This window comes from Dermacentor albipictus, chromosome 6 (assembly GCF_038994185.2).
Source record: "Dermacentor albipictus isolate Rhodes 1998 colony chromosome 6, USDA_Dalb.pri_finalv2, whole genome shotgun sequence".
In the NCBI taxonomy this organism is placed as follows: Eukaryota; Metazoa; Arthropoda; class Arachnida; order Ixodida; family Ixodidae; genus Dermacentor; species Dermacentor albipictus.
The window spans coordinates 74,546,765-74,571,096 of record NC_091826.1 but is presented as its reverse complement, the minus strand read 5'-3'; the positions used below and the strand labels follow the sequence as shown (position 1 = coordinate 74,571,096).

The window sequence follows — 24,332 nt, the reverse complement described above, 5'->3', positions numbered from 1 at the left end:
TCTTGCGCAGTTCTTCGCACACAGTGGCCCTGGTAGTCTTTTGGAGGTCGTAGGAGCCCAGTCCTTGGATGGCGCACTGCTGCGTGTGCACTTGGCGGTAATATTGCCTAGTGCGCATTTGCAGAGGTGCAAAAATGATAGATTAAATTATGGGGTTTTACGTGCCGATACCACGATGTGATTGTGAGGCACGCCGCAGAGGGGGACTGTCGTTCTTCGGCGGGTTGCGGATTAGTCCGGCAAAACGTTCTTCCTTGATGTCCCGCATCAAGGAGCGATCTTTCTTCTCCTCCGACACTAACAGACGGTACTCTCTTCCATGAAATTCGTGATAGCCTCATTGAACAGCTGCACTCGGGTTTGTAGTAGCGCTTTGGCTCGCCTTTTGCGCACGACGCTTGTGAATGTCTGGAGGAAGCCGCTGCGCAACAGGTCATACGTTGTGAACGTGGTGTCTCGATTCTCGAACCACGTCCTGACGAACCACGTCCTCGCGAACCACGTCCAATGCGAAATAGACATGTTGCATTGCTCTTCCAAGAGTTAAACGTAGCGACCTTTTCATACGTCTCCAGCAAGCTTTCTGGGTCCTCAAGTCTTGATCCGCGGAACGTTGGTGGTTCCCTGGGAAGCTGCACCAGGATGTATGTTGGCGATGCTGGCGCTTCTAATATAGCTGCTGTCGTGACCGGGCACTTCCTGGTATTTTCAGGTAGCAGTCCGTATACTGGTAACAGTCCTTGCTGCCTACGGCTAGCTGGGCGGTCTTCGAGGACGTTGGACTTGTCCTCAGGTGTCGGGTTTGTATCGCGGCTTTGCAGGGGCATTACCCACTGGCACCTTCACCAGGTGCACCTAGCACCTTCACCAGGTGTCACGCGGTAGTGACTGCCAAGAAACCCGGCGGCGAGACTGTCAATAGCTTGACTAACTTCTTATTCGGCTTACCTGTGCCCACAAAAGCAAGTTACACCCAAAGTTCAAGGATAGCGACCAGCACAGTCGACGATCGTTGAAAATCTGAACTGCCGGTCAAGAGCGTCGGCTGTTCTGCAGGAATCGTCGAAGTTTCCCGAGAAATTGCCGGCACCCAATTGTCTTTCAGAAAGTACCATAAAATTCGCGTCACGCAAGCAACCAGATTACACAAGCTTCGACGACCACAGACAACGCATAAAACCAACGATAACGTTTCAGCAAGTCATAATTATGTAGGTGGGTCTTGCGCTGAGCGATAAGTTTAAGTTCTTAGTGTGTGAAATGCAGTCCCCGAGAAACGGATTGCTTAAGTATACGTGTGAATATTGTTATCACTGCTGTATTATTTTCACCGCCATCACTTCATTGCCAATGATATTGCGATTACCTTAATTTTGTGTTTTCAACGGCTTTGCGCTATCTTTACCCAACCTGAACTATTCAGTTGTATCGCATTTTAATGGCAACGCAAGACCACCAGGCCGTTAGACCTTTCCATGTTCCCGCCTGTCATAGTCAACGCTCAGCTGTCCACACAATACAATATATGAATGAATGTGTGGTTTTTCTTGGCGCAAGGGCCAGGTATGGCCAAAGAGTGGCATGCAAGTGTTAATGATTTCGCAGTGGAGTGATGGGTTCCATGTAGTTGATATGACGTGGCTCTAAAGGGGCCTAAAATATAGTCGCTGTAAAGTGCGTAAAATGTACGTGTATTAAAATTATGGCGATGACAAATGACGCGTACTATGAGCATTGAGGTGCATTTCAAAATATTGAAACGGTATTAAAAATTGCATGAATTTCTAAAATTAACTAGAGCACCATGGCCTCGTTAGAGCCCTTGCGACAGAAGAGCCTGGAGGCATGTGCTATATAAAACAACTATCACAGTGGCATCCTCTGGAAAGAGGACGCGCTAGGATTTTAATGGTCTTATTATATGTAGCACAACATCATTTAAAAAGTTGAGGACTGTCTTGGTGTCAAAAAGCGGTTCCTTACCGAGAAACATAGCCGGGTGTAGAGGGATGTTATAATGGTAAGCAAGCGGAAAATGTTTCTTTCTCTCCGTTTCGGCTTCCCGACACTCCAGGAGCACGTGGAGGACGGTAAGCCTCTCACCGCATCTACCACAGGTTGGAGGTTCGCTTTCAGTAAGCAGACAACTATGGGTGCCAAACGTGTGTCCTATTCTGAGGCGACAGAATATGACATCTGTTCGCCGAGATTTTGTTGGGGAGAGACAAAAACCTATCTAGGGCTTTATAACATGCAGTTTGTTAATGGTTTGCGCGTCCCACGTGCACTACCAGTGATGTCGCAGTTTATTTCGTAAGAAAGGCCTCAGATCTGTGACAGGCTCATCAGCGGTAAGGTTAACAGCTTGCGATGTGATTGACGTGGCCATCTCGTCCGCGAGAACGTTACCTTCGATTCTCCTATGGCCACGGACCCAGCATATTATGATGTTCTGGTTAGATGAGTATCCTTTACACAATACCGAATACAGTTCATTGAATACGGGATTTTTGTGCTTGTAGAGTGACATTAGGGCCTTCACGATGCTTAGAGAGTCTGTATAGATTGCTGCTTTTGGAAGTTTTGATCTTCTTATATGCTTCACAGCATAGAGTAATGCGTAGGCCTCGGCTGTAAAGATGCTTGTTTCCGGATGCAGTACATCGGATTCCGAGAAGGATGGGCCGATGGCTGCACAGGATACCCCGGCATTTGACTTCGAAGCGTCTGTGTAGAACTCTGCGTAGGAGTGTTTGTACTGCAGTTCTAGGAAATGCATTCTGATTTTGGCCTCGGGAGCGTGCTTTGTAACTTTTATAAAGGATATGTCACATTGTATCACCTGCCACTCCTAAGGAGGTAAGAGCTTGGTTAGGTGCATTAAGCGATGCTCGAGGAGTGGGACATGCATTTCATCGCTAAGCTCCTTCACACGCAGCGAGAAAGGCTGTCTTATGGAGGGGCGATTGCTGAAAAGTGTAGTGCACGCCATATCGGTAAAGGTATGAAAACATGGATTCTCAGGATTGGAGCGTACCTTAAGGAAATATGTAAAGCTAATGTACGATCTCGGTAGGTGGAGAGGCCATTCATTCGATTCGGCATATAAGCTTTCAATCGGGCTTGTTCTGAAAGCGCCCGTGGCTAAGCGGATACCTAGATGGTGAACAGGGTCTAGCATCTTTAGCGCGCTCGGGGCGGCAGAGTTATATACCACGGCACCATACTCTAATCGTGACAGGATGAGGGTCTTATAGATATTCATTAGGCCCTTCTGTCACTACACCACGTAGTCTGGGATAGAAGTTTCATTAGGTTCATTGTTTTCAGACACTTTTCTTTAAGATGTTTAATGTGTGGGACGAAAGTAAGTTTATTGTGGGGTATAACACCTAGACATTTGTGCTCTTTGTTTACAGGTATCTGATGTCCACACATTTCCAAGCAAGAATCCGGAACCAGGCCTCTCTTCCTGTAAACAGCACACAAGAACTCTTTTGAGGATTGATTTTAAAACCATTTCTCTCTGCCCACCCTGACATCTTGTTCAAACCATGCTGTACCTGTCTCTCGCATACTGCGAGGTTACAGGATTTGAAGCCTATTTGAATGTCGTCCACATAGACGGAATACAAAATGGCTGGTGGTAAGGAAGCACGAAGCCTTGTCATCTTAACGATAAAAAGTTTGTAACTGAGCACGCCTCCCTGGGGTACACCAGTTTCTTGTGTAAAAGGACGTGACAGCACATTGCCGACTTTCACCCGGAAGGTACGATTGGACAAGTAGCTTTTTATTACGTTGAGCCTATTACCATGAATGCCCATTTACGATAAGTCTCGCAAGATCCCGTATCGCCAAGTGGTGTCATACGCCTTTTCCATATGGAGAAATATCGAGAGGAACTGTTTATGTATAAATGCGTCCCGGATATTTCCTTCAATACGTACAAGATGGTCGGTTGTGGAGCGCCCTTCTCGGAAGCCACACTGATTGGGATCAAGCATTTTGTTCTGTTCAAGGAAATGGATCAGTCGCCGATTAATCATTTTTTCAAATACCTTATACATGCAACTTGTGAGGGCTATCGGGCGGTAGCTTGCCACTGATGAAGGATGTTTGCCTTCTTTTAAAACAGGGACCACAATGGCTTCTTTCCATGCGGTCGGAAGGTACCCTGCGTCCCAGATAGCGTTGAAAAGTGTAAGTAGTGTCACTTGTGTGTCATTGTGTAAGTTTTTCAGCATTTCGTACATGATTCTATCAGATCCTGGTGCGGAGCTCTTGCATGCGCTCAAGGCAGCTCTCAATTCGGCAATACTGAAAGGACGGTTGTAAGGCTCATTCTCTCGACTTTTTCTTGTTAATGCCTTACGTTCTTCTATTTGTTTATATATGAGAAAAGATTGCGAATAATTGTTTGAACTTGGCACGCTGTGAAAGTGCTCCGCAAGTCAGTCTGCCTGATCATGCAGTGCATCGCCCTGTGTATTTACCAGAGGGAGTGAATATGTTTGTCGCCCGCTAATTCTATTTACCCTGTTCCAGACTTTGGCATCGTCTGTAAACGAGTTAATTCTCGATAAATACTTCTGCCAGCTTTCTCTTCTGGCTAGTCGGCCGGTTCACATGCCTTGGGATTTTACTTGCCTAAAGTTGACGAGATTCTCTGCAGTGGGAGAAACGCGTAGCAACCACCACGCTTTGTTTTGTTTCCTACGAGCGTTCCTGCAATGTTCGTTCCACCACGGGACTCGCCGTTTACATGCCAAGCCATTCACTTCTGATATGCATTTAGATGCAATATCTATAATGAAGGCTGTGAGATACGGCACAGCAGCATCGATTCCTAAACAAGACATGTCATTCCATGAGATACTAGTTAAGTTTCGGAACTTCTCCCAGTCGGCTGTATCGATCTTCCACCTAGGAGCCTGTGGTAGACATTCTTTTTCTTTATGTGTTTTTAGCTGTATGGGGAAGTGGTCGCTTCCGTAAGGATTGTTGGTAACTTCCCATTCGAGTTCAGACAGCATACAAGGGCAAATTAGGCTGAGGTCAATTGAAGAAAATGTTCTGTTTGCGAGAGAATAACATGTGTGTGTCTTATTGAGCAGACACGCACCGGACGAAAAAAGGAACTGTTCAACGAAACGACCTCGCGCATCGATACGAGAGTCTCCCCACAGGCTGCTGTGCGCATTGAGATCGCCAAGAACAACATAGGGTTCTGGCAATCGATCTATCAAGGACTGAAATTCATGTTTATTTAGTTGGTAATGCGGGGGTAAGTAAAGCGAGCAAATGGTGATGAGTTTGTTTAGTGGGACAGCTCGAACCGCCACTGCTTCAAGGGGCGTTTGTAGCTGTAAAGGTTGGCACGCTATACTTCTATGAGTGACTATGGCAACACCGCCCGATGATGCGACGGCATCATCGCGATCTTTGCGAAAAGTTAGATACTGTCGCAGAAAGTTTGTGTGTTTGTTTTTTAAATGTGTTTCCTGTAAACACAGCACTTTTGAATTGTGTTTTTGTATAAGTTCCTGCACATCATCAAGGTTTCTGAGAAGACCTCTGACGTTCCATTGAATTATTTGTGTATCCGTATTGGGAGTTAATAGGTGCTGTGTGTACAGAAACAGAAGAAGTGATTATGGAAATTACATTGATTAAATTACAGAGCCCTTTGGAGGCCCCGTAACGGGAGTTTTGCCCTTTCTGGAGTGTTCGAGGGAGCCTCGCCGCTCCTTAGGCGCTTGGTGCGCCTTGAGGATAGGTGTTGTGTCCATTGCCTCTTGTGAAGCGCCGGACACGTGCTTTTGCGAGCGAGAAATTTTTAGAGAGAGTCCCGCCTTGGAGGGCAAGACCCCTGCGCCCACCATCCCGGAGGTTGATAGGGCTCCCTGAGGAATTTGGCTGCGCCGGCTGTTGCCAGCGCTGGAAAGGGCCGGGGAGGGTGCGGCAGCCTCGGCTTCGCTCACCTTCGGGGTCGGTGGCCCCGTCTGCTGGGTAGACGGAGCAGCGCTAGCTGCAACCGCCGCGGGGGCAGATGGCGTACCTGCCGACTCACAGCTTGTGTGTCGGACAGCCGCCGGAGGCCGTTGTGACGCTGCCCTCTGACGTGCCACTTCGGCAAAGCTGGTCTTAGGAAGGTATGCAACCCGCCTGCGTGCCTCTTTGAATGATATGTTTTCTTTTACTTTGATTGTTACTATTTCTTTTTTCTTTCTTACAAGACGGGCATGACCGTGAGTATGCGGCATGCTCGCCATCACAATTTACAAAGTGGAATGAATTCTCACAAGCTTCCGAGGAGTGTTCATGCGTGCTGCATTTCGCACAAGTTTGGCGGCCTCGGCAGCTCTGCGAACTGTGGCCAAAACGCTGGCATTTGAAACATCTGAGTGGATTTGGCACGTACGGCCTTACACGGAGCTTGATGTAACCGGCCTCGATTGACTCGGGCAAGATACTTGATCCAAAAGTAATTATTAGGTGCTTCGTCTGAATCTCTTTACCATCCCGCCTCATCTTAATTCTTTTGACATTGATCACATTTTGTTCGCTGAAGCCCTCTAGGAGTTCTGCTTCAGTCAGCTCAAGCAAATCATCATCTGACACAACACCATGAGTGGTGTTCATTGTACGGTGTGGGATTACTGTTATACGGGTCTCCCCGAATGACACTAGTTGCGGTAGTTTCTCATATTGTTTTACGTCGCGGAGCTCCAAGAGGAGGTCGCCGCTTGCCATCCTCGACACCTTGTAACCTGGACCAAAAACATCAGTCAGGGATATTGAAACAAGGGATGGTGGGATGTTTCGCACTACTTTGTTTGGCTTTTCAGAATGAATAACGTGAAAGCGGGGAAAATTCTGGGTTTGGTGTCCAAAAAACTTGAAGACACCTTCCGTGCGCCCTCGTTTCTGAGGACGATCAGCAAGGAAGGGGAAAGAAGTTTCCATGAAAAAATCTATATTTTCGGCAACAGCGCCGACCGCCCACCACGGAGCCCAGCCAGGCGACGCGGCAGAGCTTGCATACAAGTCTGCACGACGCCAGTCGTACGCCGTCACTATAACCGAATATGGTGTACCCAAGGTTGGGTTGCCACACAGGGTTAACCCTTGCCGCCAGGAGAAAAGAAGCAAAAAGAAGAGAGAAGGAGACAGGAAAGGTCAAAAAGTAAGAGATGAAGACGAAGACTGAAGGAGGGCGAGACAGGAAAAGGCGACTGGAGATTTCCCCCGGGTGGGTCAGTCCGGGGGTGCCGTCTGTGTGAAACAGAGGCCAAAGGGGTGTGTTGCCTACGCCGGGGGGCCTTAAAGGTCCAAATACCCAGCACCGGCTCAACCCCCAGGATCCCCTTTACGCCAGACACGGCTAAGCCGCGCACGGCTACACGCGGGTGGGTCCAACCCTCATGTGTTCGGGTCCGTGGTGTCGCAACACACCAAACGCCTGCCTGCTCACGCAGACGCCCCTGCGGGGCACAATACAATATAGTTATGCGGCCAGTTTGCTTAAACTACGCATTGTTTCTTGCGAGCTTGGCGCTTTTGTAGTATGGTTCATTATATTATTCGGCATTTTCTCCCCAATTTTCTATTGAACATAGATATTTTATTGTCGGTATATTCGTACATACTTAATGTGTTTAGTCATGCACACTATGTCCAGTTGTTCTGTCCTTTTCCTCATCTTTTCATATTAAAATAAAACATTTTACCTAACGTGTGCGCTAACATTCAAGCATCAGATTTGGTCGTGGGTAAGGTATAATAATTACTGATTGACTGATCCTTTGATTTAGCATATTTATTGTATCAATACAGTGAGACGATACCATTTTCCAGAACCGGTATAACAGCTTTAAGCAGGGCTTCTATGGAAGTTCTGCTTCGTGCTCATCATTAGTGGAAGAATATATGTGAAACACGTTACACTGCAATCGGGTTTTTGCATTTTAATGTATACTTGAAAACGCTAGTCCAGTGGATAATTGCGGTATGCAAAGTGAAGCGTCGGAGATGTTTCCAGCGCCTTCCAACGCAAGTGCTCTTCGACATTCTACAGATTTTTTTTTAGTTTCTATATACTTCAATAAATATGCATTTTAAAGGCGAATAAAAATAAATAATAGCTTTTATTGGATTTGCACAGCGCAATACGATGTCGTTCAGGTTGTCACAAAACATATTCCCGAAATATTGTCCATTTTCGCATTGTTTATTCATGTACTGAGCGGGAACGAATTTGCATTTCAGGCACATAGCCTTTTTCTTCGCAATGTTACTTCAATATTCTGAGACTAGTTCAACTGCTAAGGTTAAAGAACCATAATTGTGGGGGGACCATTTCACCGCGCGATCCACTAGTAGCAAAATACAAACTCAGCAGTGCAAAGAAAATTTCTGATCTCATAAAATAAGCTTAAAAGACTTCTTTCACAGTACCGCGTTCTCTGCAGGCACTCAAATGCATAATGAATCTGTGGTAAATATGAACGAGATGCGTACGAGAAGAGGCCCATATTACAGAAATACTTGCATTATGGAGGTAAGGCATAAACATAATGGACGAATCGACAGGGTTGCCAGTTCCTTGGAAGAGCACCACCTGGCAGTCCTCGGTAAGCTGGCAGTTTTCCCGGATCTCGCATGTTTCTTCAAAGCTAAATAAAATTTTGCTTGAGCACGAGTTCAAGGTTACCTGAAACAGTGCAACACAAAAAGGCAAGTAGTAAAAAGAAAACACAGTCTGAAAGTTTGCATATATTATCCATATATATATATATATATATATATATATATATATATATATATATATATATATATATATATATATATATATATATATATATATATATATATATTGAAAGTATGCATTTTGTGCTTGTGCCATCTTGAATCCAAGCGTCGGCATGATTGCTTGAACTGTATGTTCGTGTGCATGTACTTGTATGTTCCCACCCTGCTAAGGTCTTGTAAAAGATCGGAGTATCTCTAAATAAATAAATAAATAAAAATATATCTAAGCAATGTGAACTTGCCTTTGTCCTCTAAGCTTCACTCTGAGACAGAACAAAACACCTCAAATCCGCTTATGAGTCATGGTTGTGTAAAATAGAGAGAATGTGGTAGCAGCGCGCTTTCACCAGAACAATGTGAAAGCCAAGATTTCAGCAAGCCACTTGACAGAAGTAAGCGCGAGACGCAGTCTCAAGTTCGAGACCCAAATAGTTTGCTTCAGAGGTAAAATTCGTAAAATTGAGTTTTGCTGGCGCATTGGTATAACAACATGAAACAGTAAGCAGCCCAAGAATGGGACTTCACAAAAAAACTTATGATGGAGCAGCCATTTTCACCTAAGAACACATTGCAAAGAAAAAAAAAACAATAACGTCAGTGTTGACCAGTTTGAGCGCACGCGGTACAGAAAGGTGGTGTAGGGAGAGTAATCTTGTGAATTTGGAAGTTATTCGTAAGAGAGTTGAATATGCATATTGTCACGCAGTAGTATATTGTCACGCAATATATCTAGATAATATATATATATAAAGTATGCATTTTGTCTTTTTGCCATCTTGAATTGGCACGCCACCGCATCGCAACTCGTCATGCAGACGCCCTTTTTTCATCTGCTGCAGGCAATCTAGATATGGGGCCCCGCCACTTCATGCTCCAACACCAAAAGCTCAGGCTTTTTTGGGCCACACGACGTCAACGAAATTGCTTGGCTGCCAGTTGGCGACGACTACATCGACAACGACCAGATCGACCTGCATCCGCTGCTTCCAGCGGTGGACCAGTCTGCCATCTGGCAACCTGGCACAAGCGCGGGAATCCGGCACCTACATAAACCGCTGTACAACTGGAGTCATTTGGGGCACGCCACCGCATCGCAACACGTCATGCAGACGCCCTTTCTTCATCTGCTGCAGGTTAGTTATCTTCCCTATGCCACGTACTGTCGCTCTAGCAACCCATTTCTGCTAGCGGTGTCGTGCCCCAAAGACGCCATCGAGTGTTGCAAAAGGTTGCTGTGTATCGCTTGCTTCCACTTGCTCAACGCCCACCTTATTTCTCTTCTCCTTGTTTTATCTGGTGATGTCGAACTAAACCCCGGCCCTAACGGAAACGATGCTCCGCCGTCTTTGCAAACAATTTACCAAGCCATATTTCGTATTGAATCCGCTCAGAGCACCGTACTTCCTGAGCTTGCCTTGATCCGGTCCGCACAAACGAACATTGAAGACTCGGTGCATCGTCTTTCAGCACGCGTCCAAATACTCGAAAAAACTATCGAAACACACCCAGAAAAAGCAGCTGCGTCCGTAACAAACACCGACTTGGCCCAGCTTGCTTCAGACGTTAAAGCACTGACAAACAAGTGTGACGACGCTGAAAACCGCTTGCGACGCACAAATATATTGTTCCTCGGACTTCAGGACGAACTCGGCGAAAGCTGGGACCAGTCTGAGGCCCACATTACTTCCTTCTGTTCCGAACCCTTAGGTATTTCAATTGGTAGCCAAGATATTGAACGTGCACACCGCCTAGGTCGTTTCGAGTTAGGTAAAAACCGCCCAATAATAGTTAAGCTTGCATACTTCAAAGATAAATCAAGAATTCTAATTGCAGGACAGAAACTTAAAGAAACCCCATTTTCAGTTCGTGAGGATTACTCGGCTAAAGTTCGGCGAGCCCGGAAAAAGCTTTTTTCTCATGCCCAACAAAGTAACGCTTCATTTAAGATCCGCTTTGATAAGTTGGTTATCGGCAGAGAACTTTTCACTTACAATGCTGAAACAGATGCTGTTATAGAACTTCATTCATAGCGGTTAACGTGGGTGCCGTGGGACACTTTCCTGCCGCAGGTCCAGCTGTCAGAATGCCTGCGCACAGCTAAAACTAACAAAGTTTCTGTCCTACTGACAAATATAAGAAGCTACCTGCCAAAAAAAGAAACAGTTGAGGCCGTCCTCGAAGACCATAGAACTGACATCGATTTATTTACTGAATCTTGGCTAACACCTTATATTAACGATTCAGAATTGCTCCACAGCAAACAGTCCTTTCATATCTACAGGCGAGATCGAGTAGATCGCCGGGGATGCGGTATTCTTGCTCTCGTGAATTCAACTTATTCATCCACTTTACTCGAGATAAGCAGCCACAGCGAAATACTGTGTCTGAAAATTTGCCTTCCCTCTTGTACCAATATACTAATTGTATGTTATCGAGCACCTGACACAGATCATTCCTTTATTACGGACCTTCACTCTGTAGTTCAAGACTTGTAATCCCGTTTTCCTCATGCCAATCTAATACTTTGCAGTGATTTTACCTACCCGGACATCGACTGGGAGGCTCTTACTGCTTGATCTCGCCAATCTAAAGATTTCCTTGAAATGGTCCTGGCTTCAAACCTTTCCCAAGCAGTAAACAAGTCAACACAAGGCTCAAATATTCTTGACCTCATTCTTGTATCCAGTCCTGAGCTAATGAAATCCTTTTCATGTTGCAGTGCGCTGAGTGACCACAATCTCTTGTTCTTTAACCTGACGATTGAAGTCTCCCCCGTCAACCGTCCATCAAATACATCCGTGATTACAGTGAGGCTGACTACGCGAGCATAAACTCCGACCTGGAACACTTTTTCACCACCTTTCAAGCGTCAATGGCTACCAGATCCGTGAACGAAAATTGGTGTCCTTATAAGCACAAAATCTTATCGCTCATAGACGCCTACGTCCCACTCATCTGCATTCGCGGGGATTCCACAAAGCCATGGTATTCTAACTCGTTGCGTAAGCTATCACAAAAAAAGAAGCGCCTCTTCCATAACGCCAATAACTCCGGATCCCCTGTAACATGGGAAACATACTTCGGCATCCTTCGCGAATACACTAGATTATTGCGGTCATCCAAAAGAAAATTCTACAGTCACGATCTTCTAGAAATATTGCGTGCTAACCCCAAGAAATTTTGGAATTTGCTACAGCCCAACAAAAACAGCTCCTATAACATATCTTTAAAAAGACAAGACAGCACAGACGTCCCGCTTTGCGAGCGATCAGACGCCATTAATTCCTACTTTACCTCAGTTTTCACCCATGATCCAGCGGATAACAGCATTATTTTACCGAGCCTAAATTTTATTCCAATGCCACCCGTAACCATCACATCTGAGGGAATTTCAAAGCTCATTGATAACCTGAAGCCGTCCACTTCACCCGGACCTGATAACATTCCTGCTAAAATACTTAAAGCACGAAACATTTCACAAGCCAAATGCTGCAGCTCATTTTCACCCAGTCCCTCAATACCAGTCAAATTCCGGATGACTGAAAATCAAGCAAGGTTGTGCCAGTTTTTAAGAGCGGCGGCCGTGCTGACCTCTCTAATTATCGTCCCATTTCACTAACATGCATCTCATGTAAGCTCTTCGAACATATACTCTACTCTCATATTGCTAATCACCTCGATCACAATTCTTTCTTCTTCCCCAAGCAGCATGGTTTCAGAGCAGGCTTCTCGTGCGAAACCCAACTTTTCGAATTTACAACCGATCTTCACCTTAATTTAGATTCTTCATTCCAAACAGACGTCATCTACTTAGATTTTTCAAAAGCATTTGACCGCGTTCCTGACCAACGTCTATTGTGTAAACTTGCATGCTTATCACTCGACCCTCTTATCTTATCCTGCATTCGCTGCTTTTTAACTAACCGCTCACAGTTCACAGTCATCGCCAGCCATGCGTCTAAAACTACTAACGTTATCTCTGGAGTTCCCCAGGGTTCCGTCCTGGCTCCGCTTCTCTTCCTAATTTTCATCAACGACCTGCCATCTGGGATTTCATCATCTGTCCGTCTTTTTGCGGACGATTGCGTCATTTATCGCCGCATCTCCGATAATACCGACCAGGAATCATTACAAGACACCTAAACAAAATCCAGAAATGGTGTTCTGATTGGCTAATGCAGCTTAATATTTCGAAATGTAAATGCATGCACATTTCACGTAAACTTTTCACTACCCTTTTCACGTACTCGCTGAACTCCACGGCGCTATCAGTAACAAACTCATACAGGTACCTAGGAGTCGAAATAACTAACAAGCTAACTTGGCTGGACCATATCACGAAACTCTGCGCTAACACTTCCAGAACACTTTGTTTCATCCGAAGATCTCTGGCTATGTCCCCTCCATCCATCTGGAAATTAGCATACGAAACATACGTCCGCTCTAAAATGGAGTGTGCCTCAGCCATATGGAACCCTCACCAGGTTTACTTGATTCATTCGCTCGAAGCCATTCAGAACCGGGCAGCCCACTTCATAACTTCCCAGTACTCACCATGGCACAGCGTTACCGGCATAAAATTGACTCTCAGACTTGAACCCCTAGCACGCCGCCGAAAACTGGCAATGCTCTGTCTTTTTCATAAACTATACTTTAACTTTCCTGCACTGCGCGAGAACTTATTACATGCTCCGATACGCTCATCTCACCGTTTGTTTAACTCCCTTAGTATACAGCGTTTGCACGGTTCTTCCAACGCCTTCAACAAATCCTTCCTTCCCATCGCCATAAAAGAATGGAACAATCTTCCTGATGAAGTGGTTTTAGAGTCAAATGCCTCCAAATTTAGACAGTTACTATCAGACCATTTCAACCCAAAATAGCCACTTTTCCTCGCGTTTCCTCTCCCAGCAATCCGTCTTGCTTGTGTCATCGCCTATTTTTCCTTTTCTTATTTCTTGCCACTTATGTTTAGCATGTTCCACATTTACGTGTACACTTTTTGTTATTTATTTGTTGCTACTCAGCTTGAGATATTTTCATTGTTCTGTTTATACCTGATGTTTTCTACAGTTTATTATTTATTTTTCTGTTGCCTTCGTTTGCATTGTTTTTTCTTTTGAGCTGATGTATGGCACTTTCACATCGATGTTTCCCCCCCCTTATGTAATGTCCCCGAAGGGACCCTTAAGGGAATAATAAATGATGATGAATGATGAAGCGTCGGCAGGATTGTTTGAACTGTATCTTTGTATGAATGTACTTGTATGTTGCCACCCTGCTAAGGTCTTGTAAAAGATCGGATTGTCTATAAATAAATAAATAAATAAATAAATAAATAAATAAATAAATAAATAAAGATATATCTAAGCAATGTCAACTTGCCTTTGTCCTCTCTCTAAACTTCACTCTGAGACCGAACAAACCACCTCAAATCCGCTTATGAGTCATGCTTGTGTAAAATAGAGAATGTGATAGCAGCGCGCTTTCACCAGAAGAATGTGAAATCCAAGTTTTCAGCAAGCCACTAGACAGAATAAGCGCAAGCCGCAGTCTCAAGTTCGAGACGCAAATAGTTTTGCTTCAGAGGTAAAATTCGTAACATTGGGATTTGCTGGCTTATTGGTATAACAACATAAAACAGTAAGCAGCCCCAGAACGGTACTTCGCAAAGAAACTTATGACGCAGTAGCCATTTTCACCTAAGAACACATTGCAAAGAAAAAAAAACAATAATGTCAGTCTGGACCAGTTTGAGCGCACGCGGTACAAAAAAGGTTGAGGAGGGTGAGTAATCTTGTGAATCTAGAAGTTATTCGTCAGGGAGATGAATATGCATATTGTCACGCAGTAGTGATGGGTAATCACAGCGGTCAATCTCTGAATGACAAAACTAACTTTTATTGGGCGAACTTCTGCCCACAAAAACAGGCTACACCCAAAGCACAGCGATAGGGGCGAACATGGCCGGCGATCCTCGAAATCGGATCTGCCGGTCAAACGCGCTGGCTTTTATACGTGAACCATCGAATGTTCCAGAGTAATCACTGGCGCCGGCGTGTCTTCCAGAAAGTTCTACACAATTCTCGTCACACATGCAATCAGATTACTCCAGCTTCGGTAGCAATATACAACAGGTAGAACCATCGATTGCATCCGAGAAACCTCCGATACTTTCGGGCTCGCCCTGTGCTGAGCGATAACATTTGTTAGACGGTGAAAAGCGGTCAACTGAAAAAGATAAACAAGTACACATGTCAAAGCACACTCTCAAGGAGCACTTCCATAACAGGAGAGCGAAAAACAAAAGATACCTATTGAACAAAAGTAAGACAATAATAAACAAAAGTCGAAAGTAACAAAGTCCGCCCCCCCCCCCTTCAAGAAAAAAAGCAAGTCCGAAGCTCAGCTATGTAAATTCCCAAGGTTCGTTAGCACTGGTAGAACGGCCTCATTCGCACAATATGGACTATTTCACGTCCTGAGCGGCGCCCCTGTGATTGCGCAATTTCGTCTTGCACGACCTCCCAGTCGAGTGTGCCTATGCGTTCGATGATCGTGTACGGTCCGAAACAACGACGTAAAAGCTTCTCGCTAAGTCCTCGTCGGCGTATTGGGGTCCGAACCCAAACATGGTCGCCGGGCTAGTACTCGACGTAGCGTCTTCGAAGGTTGTATTGTCGGCTATCGATCATCTGCTGATTCTTGATCCACAGGCGAGCGAGCGGTCGAGCCTCTTCGGCGTGCTGGAGACAGCTGGTGACATCAAGATTCTCTTCGTCGGTGACATGCGGCAGCATTGCGTCGAGAGCCATCATCGGGTTCCTGCTGTAAACTAGCTTGACCGGAGGGATCTGTGTTGTTCCTTACACCACCGTGTTGTAAGTAAACGTTACGTACGGCAGAACGGCATCCTAGGTGTTGTGTTCGACGTCGACGTACATTGCTAGCAGGTCGGTGAGGGTTTTATTCGGATGCTCCTCAAGATCATTCATCTGAGTTCGGTAGGCAGTTGGTGGTCTGTCTGCCTATACTGCAGAATGGCTCGGGTAAGCACCGCTGTAAAGGCCGTTCCTCTGTCGATGATGATGAATCCTGCAGCGCCATGTCACGGCAGGATGTTCTCGACGAAGAATTTCGCCATTTCGGCCGCGCTACCTTTCGGAAGACCTTTCGTTTCAGCGAAGCGGCTCAGGTAGTCTGTCGTCAAGACGATCCGCTTATTTCCGGTTGTTGACTTTGGAAAGGCTTCAAACAATGATTTGATGGCCTCTAGTACTGTCGCAAACCGCCTAAGACGATCGTCAGAATTAGCGGCGAAGACGACGATGTCGTCCAAGTAAACAAGACAGGTCTGCCACCTCAATCCTGCTAAAACCGTGTCCATCAACGCATTGGTACGTCGCAGGTGCCGAGCAGAGTCCAAATGGCATAACCTTGAATTTAAAGAGGCCGTCTAGCGTGATGAAGGTGGTCTTTTTGCGATTTCTCTCGCCGACTTCTATTTGCTAGTATCCAGACTTGTGATCCATCGAAGGGAAGTATTTAGCGTTGCAGAGTCGAGGCAGTGCGTGTCATATGTAAGAGCCATGCAACGAAAAAAGAAAGGAAGAGGACCATGCCTGCGGATCCGTCCGAACGGCATAAGCCCTCAAGGTTCTGACCCGAGCTGTGATCGGGAGAGAAGCGGCGCTGAGCTGGCATTATCGACGTGGCTCTGGGCCAAAAACGTTGGGGCATCAGCATCGCACTGGCGACGGGAGCCATGGAGGTTCGGTCAAGCCCATGACGCTGGCGATCCAGGCTGTGGCCGTCGACCTCGGCGACGTTCGAGCGAGTGTCCTTGCACCTGCTGCAACCTCTCACGGCAGTGCCGCGCATTCAAAGAAGGATCCCCTTTCAGAGGCGGACCAGCATGTACGATAGTCCCCGGGGCATCTCTTCAGCACTCGAAGAAGTAGCGGCGGGACCCAGGGCTAGGCTTAGGCAGCGAGGCTGTGGTGCCACGTCACCGACAGGGTTCGGGACACCGCCATCAAAAGATGAACAGGTGGACTGGCCGGTATCAAGGCAGCTACGTCTACCACGTCAGCGATGGGGAAGATCTGACAGGCATCGGACTCAGAGGATACAGCTGACGACAAGATGCTGCAAGGACGCTCCTTTCTGTTCGTGCGCAGCCATAGGTTAGGGTTGCCTGACTATCGCCTAGGAACCGCTAAGGACGAACGTAGGCGAAGATAAGGACATATTTAGGCTATAAAAGTGTAGAGTTTTCTTTTTGACAATTGAGTTTTCAGTTTTGCATTTTAAGTTTGGGTAAATTAAGATCTGTTTGCTGTGTTGCCCTGCGTCTCCCGGCTACATCTCTCCTAACACCTGCGCGGCTCGTAGATCAGGAACACTGATCTACGGGCCGATTGGCGAGCCTGCCAGGATAGAATCCGTACCAGGATACGCCCCAGGATATTTCCAGGATTCTATTTTGGCCCTATCACTCATCTTGATCAGGAACCCGGCTCCTAGGTCTCGTCTCTCCGCTAAGCCCCGGTTGTACAGGACGTGCCCGCTTTTTTTAGCACTGTATATGCTTCTGCGGAACGCCAGAAAACCCACTGCGCGGCCGGCTGAGCGCACCTCCAACCCGCACCCGAAGCGTGCGATCAGACAAAAAGGCTCGTACGTAGCCGAGCAGCCGGTCGGTGATGCCGAGCTCGTGCAGCGCGCTGACGATCGTAGAATGCGGCAACCCATCGAAGGCGCCCTGTACATCAAGCAGGACGAGGTAGCCGGCCTCGCGACGGCCCGCCGCCTGCTCGAAAGTAGCGACAACCTCAGCCAGGGCGTTAGCCGTTGCGCGTAGCTGGCGGAAGCCGCTCTGCAAGGAGCGAATGCGTCGAGTGCCGCCGCAATCCACTCCAGATGACGAAGTGCCATGGCTTCGAGTGTCTTACCGGCGACAGACGCGAGTTGAACCGGGTGGTAGGAACTCACGCTGCTTCGCGGTTTGCCACACGTGAGGATAGGTACCACGGTTGCTTCTTTCCACTCGGAAGGGACGACGCCGGTGCGCCAGACGCGGTTGTACACCTCCAACAGCGATGGGAGCTGCTCGTTGTCGATGTATCGCAGCGTCTGCTAGGTGATTCCATCCGCGCCCGGCGCAGAACGTTGCCTCCGAGCGTTGAGCACGATGCGAACCTCGCTCAAGGTGAAGTCCTCCGTGCACAGCGCCTTGACCTGCTGCAGAATTCCGTTCGTCGGGAAATAGCGCAGCGGCGCGAGGAGAGCGGCTTTGTTGTGCTCAGGAAGCTCGGGAAGCTCGAAAACTGAGCCATCCGGCGGAAGCAACGGCGGCGGCGATGCAAAGGCGGCGGCGAACGCGTCCGCGAGCTGCTCTGCGCTGAAGCCCTGGGCGACCACGATGGAAAGCGCAGGACAGCGAGGGGCCTTCGGTCGAAGGAGAGCGCTGAGAATGCGCCACGGGCTCGATCTGTTGAGCGTATCGTAGAGCGACACACAAAAACTGTTCCAGCTCTGATCGCGCCGCTGCCTGGCATAATGGCGGCAAGCCGCATCAAGGCGATTGTAGAGAGTCCAATCCTCTTTCCTGTCACTATTCATGGCTCGATGTTCAGCGCGGCGCCGTACCGCTCGAAGGTTAAGCAGCTTGATGTCGGGCACTGGCGTTCCCGCAGGCACAGAACACCATCTCGTGGCGGCGTCGACACAACGTGTCACGGGAGTCAGGAAATCGATGTTCGCAGTAGGGGGTGTGGCACAGAGTTTTCTAAACTGCGTCCAGTTGGTGACACGGTAGGAGCGCCGCGGTCCAAGAGCTGCAGCGTGCGGCTCGAGGGAGATCGGGTAATGATCGGAGCCCTGAGTGTCGGGGCTGCGTCGCCACTCGTAGTGGCAAAGCTCACTCACTAGCGACAAGTCGATGGCGCACTTCCGCGTGCCCCGGCGCACGAATGTGGCACTGCCGCTGTTGAGAAGTAGGAGGCCCGCAGAAAGGATGGAGTTCAGCAAGTCCCTACCTCGCGGCTCGGTGTGCGGGCACCCCCATGTTGTGTGGGGACTGTTGAAGTCACCCAATACCACACAGTCAACCCCGATGCGAGCGACAAGCGTAACCACGAAGGAACTGACCCACCGACGCAAGGGCCGAACATAAACACTGGCGACACAGGTTTCGGCACCCCCAACACGGGCAGTCACGGCCACGCACTCGATGCCACTGGTCACGATGTCTGTGACATTTACGTTGGCTTGCGCGAGACATGCGCGAACATACAGAGATGCGCGGGACCGTCCAGGCGAATGCAGTGGGTCACAGCAATGAGTCTTTTTGCAGGTCTGCGACTGGCATTCGGTGGCACTGTGATAGGCCGCAAATCCGGGGAGATTAAACTCGCCGGGAAACGCGTAAGTTTCTTGTAGCTCGAGCACGTCATATTCGTATAGTGAGAGGCACTCGGCGAGTTCTGCGTGGCGGCAGCGCATCGAGCGGACATTCCACTGGAGGATGCGCGGCCGACGTTTCGGAGATCGCCTATCCATGCTGGGCTGCTGGGCTGCAAGGGCCGCGGCGCACATTTGCCGAGTGGCGTCGTCCATCGCTGCTGTCTCTATGAGAACGCGCAGTGCTGCTGCGAGGGCCGCAATAACTGCATCCTTTGGGAGGTGGCGGAGGTAGTAGGCTGTTGCGTCTGCGCTTGCCCCGCCGGCTGGGCGCCGCGACCACGGAGCGCGTTTCTGAATGACAACCCAGGTTGTACGACCGTGTAAGGACGGGTGGCTTCTCCTTGCTTCATTCGGATGGCGTCTGATGAGGCGCGAGCTTTAGCGATCGCCTGCTCCCCTGTTTTTTGCTTCCGTTCGGGCGGTGTGCGGGTGCCTTCTGCAGTGTTTCCGTTTGCTTACTCTCGTTTCCTGGGCTTTTATACTGATGACGGTCGTCTCGAATATTTTGGTGACGCATTTATTAGCGAAAATTTATTAAAAGAGTCTACTTCCTATATGACAATAGACTGCTCAAAGGTAACGCTATAGTACCAGCTGAAGGAGCCGAAACCAGCCCACTGCGGCTTTTTATGCGCGAATATACATTTTGCGGCCGGTGCTCACGTTAATAATAAATGCATAACATAGCAGATAAGAATCCAGTTAAGACATCATACCAATCGTGATGCAACAAGCATCTCAGAAACGCTGGCGATATATGACCTCTACAGCATTTACTTTGATTTTAGCCCGCTTCAAAATGTTTGGTCACTACAAACAGTTCAAGGTATTATTTCCAATTCCTTCACAGTAGCGCACCGCAGCAGCCCGAGGACTTATCATATTGTGCTTGTTCTTTTTTTATTAAGTACAAGAGCCACATTGCTATTTAGGTTCTACCATCACCACTTCTTTAACTCTTTCTCACAATTAGGCCTTTCTTCACCGATATTAGGCGGCGGTAATTTCATGTAAAGCTAATTGACGCCTACAGCTGTTTGCAACATATATAAAGAAACATACCAATATTTATTCCCTTTTGTGTGCTACACGTTCAACTCACTTATGTAATGTACTGGGGCTTGTTGCTTGAGGAACCGACATGACGCATCCGTCTAAAAAACTGACACAAGCTGCCCGGTCCAAATTTGATTGAAATATGTCTTTTCCATCGCGCAGCCGCAGCCAGAAAGAAACGGAAGCCTCATTTACTAGTAGTAAAGGGAAAATATTCAACATATCGTTCACGCGCGGTGGTCAAAAATCAAGAGAATTCATGTGAGGCCTGTGGCGTCTGATGAGGCGGGTACGCGAGGTCCTCTTTGGTTTGCTCACGGAGCGAATAGTTCTCAGTTTGTATACTCAAATAACACACGTTCGAGACGTGGTGAGGCATAATGTGTTTGAGTTTTGCTATTCTTGGCAACCTATGCTGCGCTGTAGTGCCTCGAGCATAGCTAAGGCAGTGCAATTGGCATTGTAAAAAAAGCTGCACCAGGGTGTCAATTCGCAGTTTTAGGGAAATGATGGATTTCGCGAAAAAAGCGTGCCTCACCATAACGACAATCGGTTGCTTGCGTCGCTTGAGAGGTATGTCATATTGTCGATAAAGGCTACTGAGGGCAACTATGAAGGCCACTGTGATAGACATACGTAGCGCCCGTTGATTAGCTCTTGATCTTAACTGCGAAACTTTTCTCTCAGGTGATCGCTGTAATAATATTCGTGAAGCCATTGGATGGCCGACCGTCGTGTTAACCACCATGAACAATGCGTTTTCTGGGCGCCTGTTTCATAGACTGGGGAAAGTATAGTAGCAAGCTTTTTCGTGCAAAACGCGCCTAGCTCTTCGTTTGACGCATTATAAAGCGGGCTTATTTAACTAGAACAACTCGCAATAGTAATAAGAATAATGACGAAAGCTTCGCTGCGCAGTGCCCTATCGCGGAATAATGTCGGCACCAAATAAGATTTTTCTTCCATGTAAAAATGCAATATCTCTCATAAATAAGTACTAAGGGAATGTTGAGTGTTTAGCTGAGCATCATACACAACTTCGCGGGTTGAATTCGCCGATATTCTTTTTAGACAAAATTTATCGACACAGCGTATAAATGCATTGCAAAACTAGTAGACCCCTTCAACGCTACATAGCTTGCGTTATCTAAGCCCGAAATTTTCTCGAATCACATGGTTTTGAACAAGAAATTGCGGTTCAAGCATGGCAGCACAAAGAAGCCGACAAATCCTTCGATAAGTATGGCACATGCCCCCAATACACCAAGCGTGCATGTAGGGAACGAGCGCACGCGACAGCCGAGCGAGCTATAGTTAGCGGCGTCCTGGCCGTGACGTCCCTCGCTAGAGGGCGCCACATCAACTTATCGCGGTAATACACGGGAAAGTCAAAATGATGTCAGCATGTCTAATACTTTAGAGTGGCAAGCAATGGCGCCTGCAACATTTAACCACACGCTCCAGGGAAGAATCAATACCTTATTTTGGGCTTTTTTGTCGCCTCAATAAACAGTTTGAAATTACATCTTTCGGGAGGACATATCCCGAAGATGACGACGTTTCCACGCAGACGTGGTTTCCTTGTGTTCCTTGGAATTTGCTCGACAGCAAAGAAAATCTCGCCCTTATCCGGATACGAAGCTCATCGGAAGCCTATGGGGACCTGTGGACTCTGGTGAGGGCTCTTCTTTGCCTTGTCCTACTGATCCTGCTCCTCTGATAGACTCAAAACAAGCACGGCTGGCGCTTAGGCTTAGTGCAGCCGAGCCGCCGCGCTCGCCCGACGAAGAAGTGTTTGTGCCAGATGTGAGCTCCTCATGTGTACCTTCCCCTGGACTGCTGCGCGTGACAACATCCATACCAACAATGCAACCGAAGTGTGCATCCGATAGCTCGAATACCCAAAATACAACACCGAAGGACAGTCCTCTTCGTGATGTGAATGTGAACCTATCCGCAGTCGTGCCGACGGACACTGGTGACCCTATGGACGTGCAGCCATCTGGCGGTTCGACGAATGCAGCCAAGCGAGGTCCCCCTATCACCGTGCTTCAACAAGACGCCATCGCATCGGAGCAACCCACAAAAAAGGTAAGGGCCACCCCAGACTATTCCTCCACGGCCTCCCCTACGCCCGCTCCCTCTAAGTCTTACCCAACGCCCACCCCTTCTCAATCATATCGAGCTCATATACGGCCCCTTTCATGGTACGACATAACTTCAGTAGCCCCAAATATGTCCAAATGGTCATTGACCAATCTCTTGAAACCACCGGATGCAAAGGGTTCGCAGCATATAAATCTACCAACTCGATCGCTGTGCACTTGGCATCTCTCAGTGATGTGCAGAAAATGTGCACTTTAACATCTATCCCGCTGTCAGAAGATCAACACCTGCCTGTGCAGTGCTACTTTGCATCGGGCCCTAATATACAGAGGTGTGTTGTCTATGGCATTGACCCAGAAGACACCCCTGAGATAATATTTCGTGAATTGACCTCCACGACACACAGGGTGCTCGCAGCTAGATTCATGGGCGAAAGCCGTACATGCTTAGTGACGGTGCAGGGCCCTCAATGTATCCCAGAACGGTTTTATTACTATGGTTGCATATTGCGACCTAAACCCTACCTCCCTCGAGCAATATTCTGCTACCGCTGCTTTCAACGTGGACACATGCAGGCATTTTGCCCACAGCGTACTATTGATCCAGAAAAGCTCACACCAGAAGGCCAACCACGATATCGATGTGGCTTACGCAAATCTGATGAGCACGATTTGACAAGCACAAATTGTCCGACTAAACAGAAGGCCACAATACGGATACGAAAGGCTATACCAAAAACGACTATAGTAACAACACACAATCGTTATGAGGTTCTTGCAGAAGAGCCAGAGATGATCCTGGCAGAAGAAGAAAAAGCCCCAGAAACACAACTGTATTCTTCTGTTCTTAAACGTGGCAAGCAGTCGCAGACAAAGAAACAGAAATTACCGGAACCTCTGCATCAGTCAGATGATGACCATGATGACATTGACGCTCGCATAGACGCACTGGCCAGAGAGATTGAGCGTCTACGCAAACATAAAGAATTGGTAATTCTCCGTTGTCAGAAAATAGGACCGACACGTGACGCATCAACCACTGCTAGTGCCACCGTTACGCCTGGATCCCGTCCGGCACCAAAGGTCAACGAAGCTGTTTGGACAGCAGTTTTAGATCAACTTGCTCAACTAACGTTGCTCATTAAGAATTGCGTGCATCATGGCTAATTCTCTGCAGCAGCTGTCACAGGATGGAATTCTACAGTGGAATTGTCGGGGCCTAAACTCCAAGTTAGGAGAAATTAAAACCAAGCTTAAATACAATAAGCTACATGTGTGGGCACTGCTTATTCAAGAGCATAATAAGCTATGCTCTCTATCCAATTTTAATGGGTGCCATAACCTATCTATTAGAGATAGACGTGCTACAACAATGGCTTCAGCTCCGGGAAAAGCTGCAGTTTATATATTATCGCATATTCCTCATACAGTGATTGACCTGGAGCCATGGAGTAGTGGTAATCAAGAAGTTGTCGGGTACCTGACACGACCAGTGAAGACTCCTGTCATTCTAGTGTCATTCTACGCCAGACCGCAGCGCACACGTTTGAACTTGGGGTGGATAGCCCATCTGCGGTCCACGTACCCGGGAATTCCTATTCTCGTGGGTGGAGACTTCAATGCCCCACATGCAGAATGGGGGTACAAGTACAACTCCCGAAGAGGATACCAACCTAAAAACATCATGAGCGATGCCACATTTACACTGCTGAACCATCATGCTGTGGCTGCCTGTGCTGTACACGCAGTATCTAGAACAAACGCTCCGGACCTCACGTGGTGGTTTGGTCCTGGAATGCCGCAGTGGCGGGTGGAACCAGATACATGGGGCAGTGGTCATATGTCAATGATGATTGGTTTGCACAGAACGTACATAAAGAAAATTCGACG

General features: G+C 47.6%; 1 protein-coding gene across 1 annotated transcript in view; it reads right to left on the bottom strand.

Annotated features, from left to right (window-relative positions):
- The window catches only part of LOC139061210 (calcium-activated chloride channel regulator 1-like), a 272,282-nt gene that overhangs the window by 134,196 nt on the left and 113,754 nt on the right, over positions 1 to 24,332 (bottom strand). Inside the window, exon 6 of the mRNA XM_070540867.1 lies at positions 8,555 to 8,716. Coding sequence (XP_070396968.1) covers positions 8,555 to 8,716 — 162 coding nt within the window. The remainder of the gene's footprint in view (positions 1 to 8,554; positions 8,717 to 24,332) is intronic.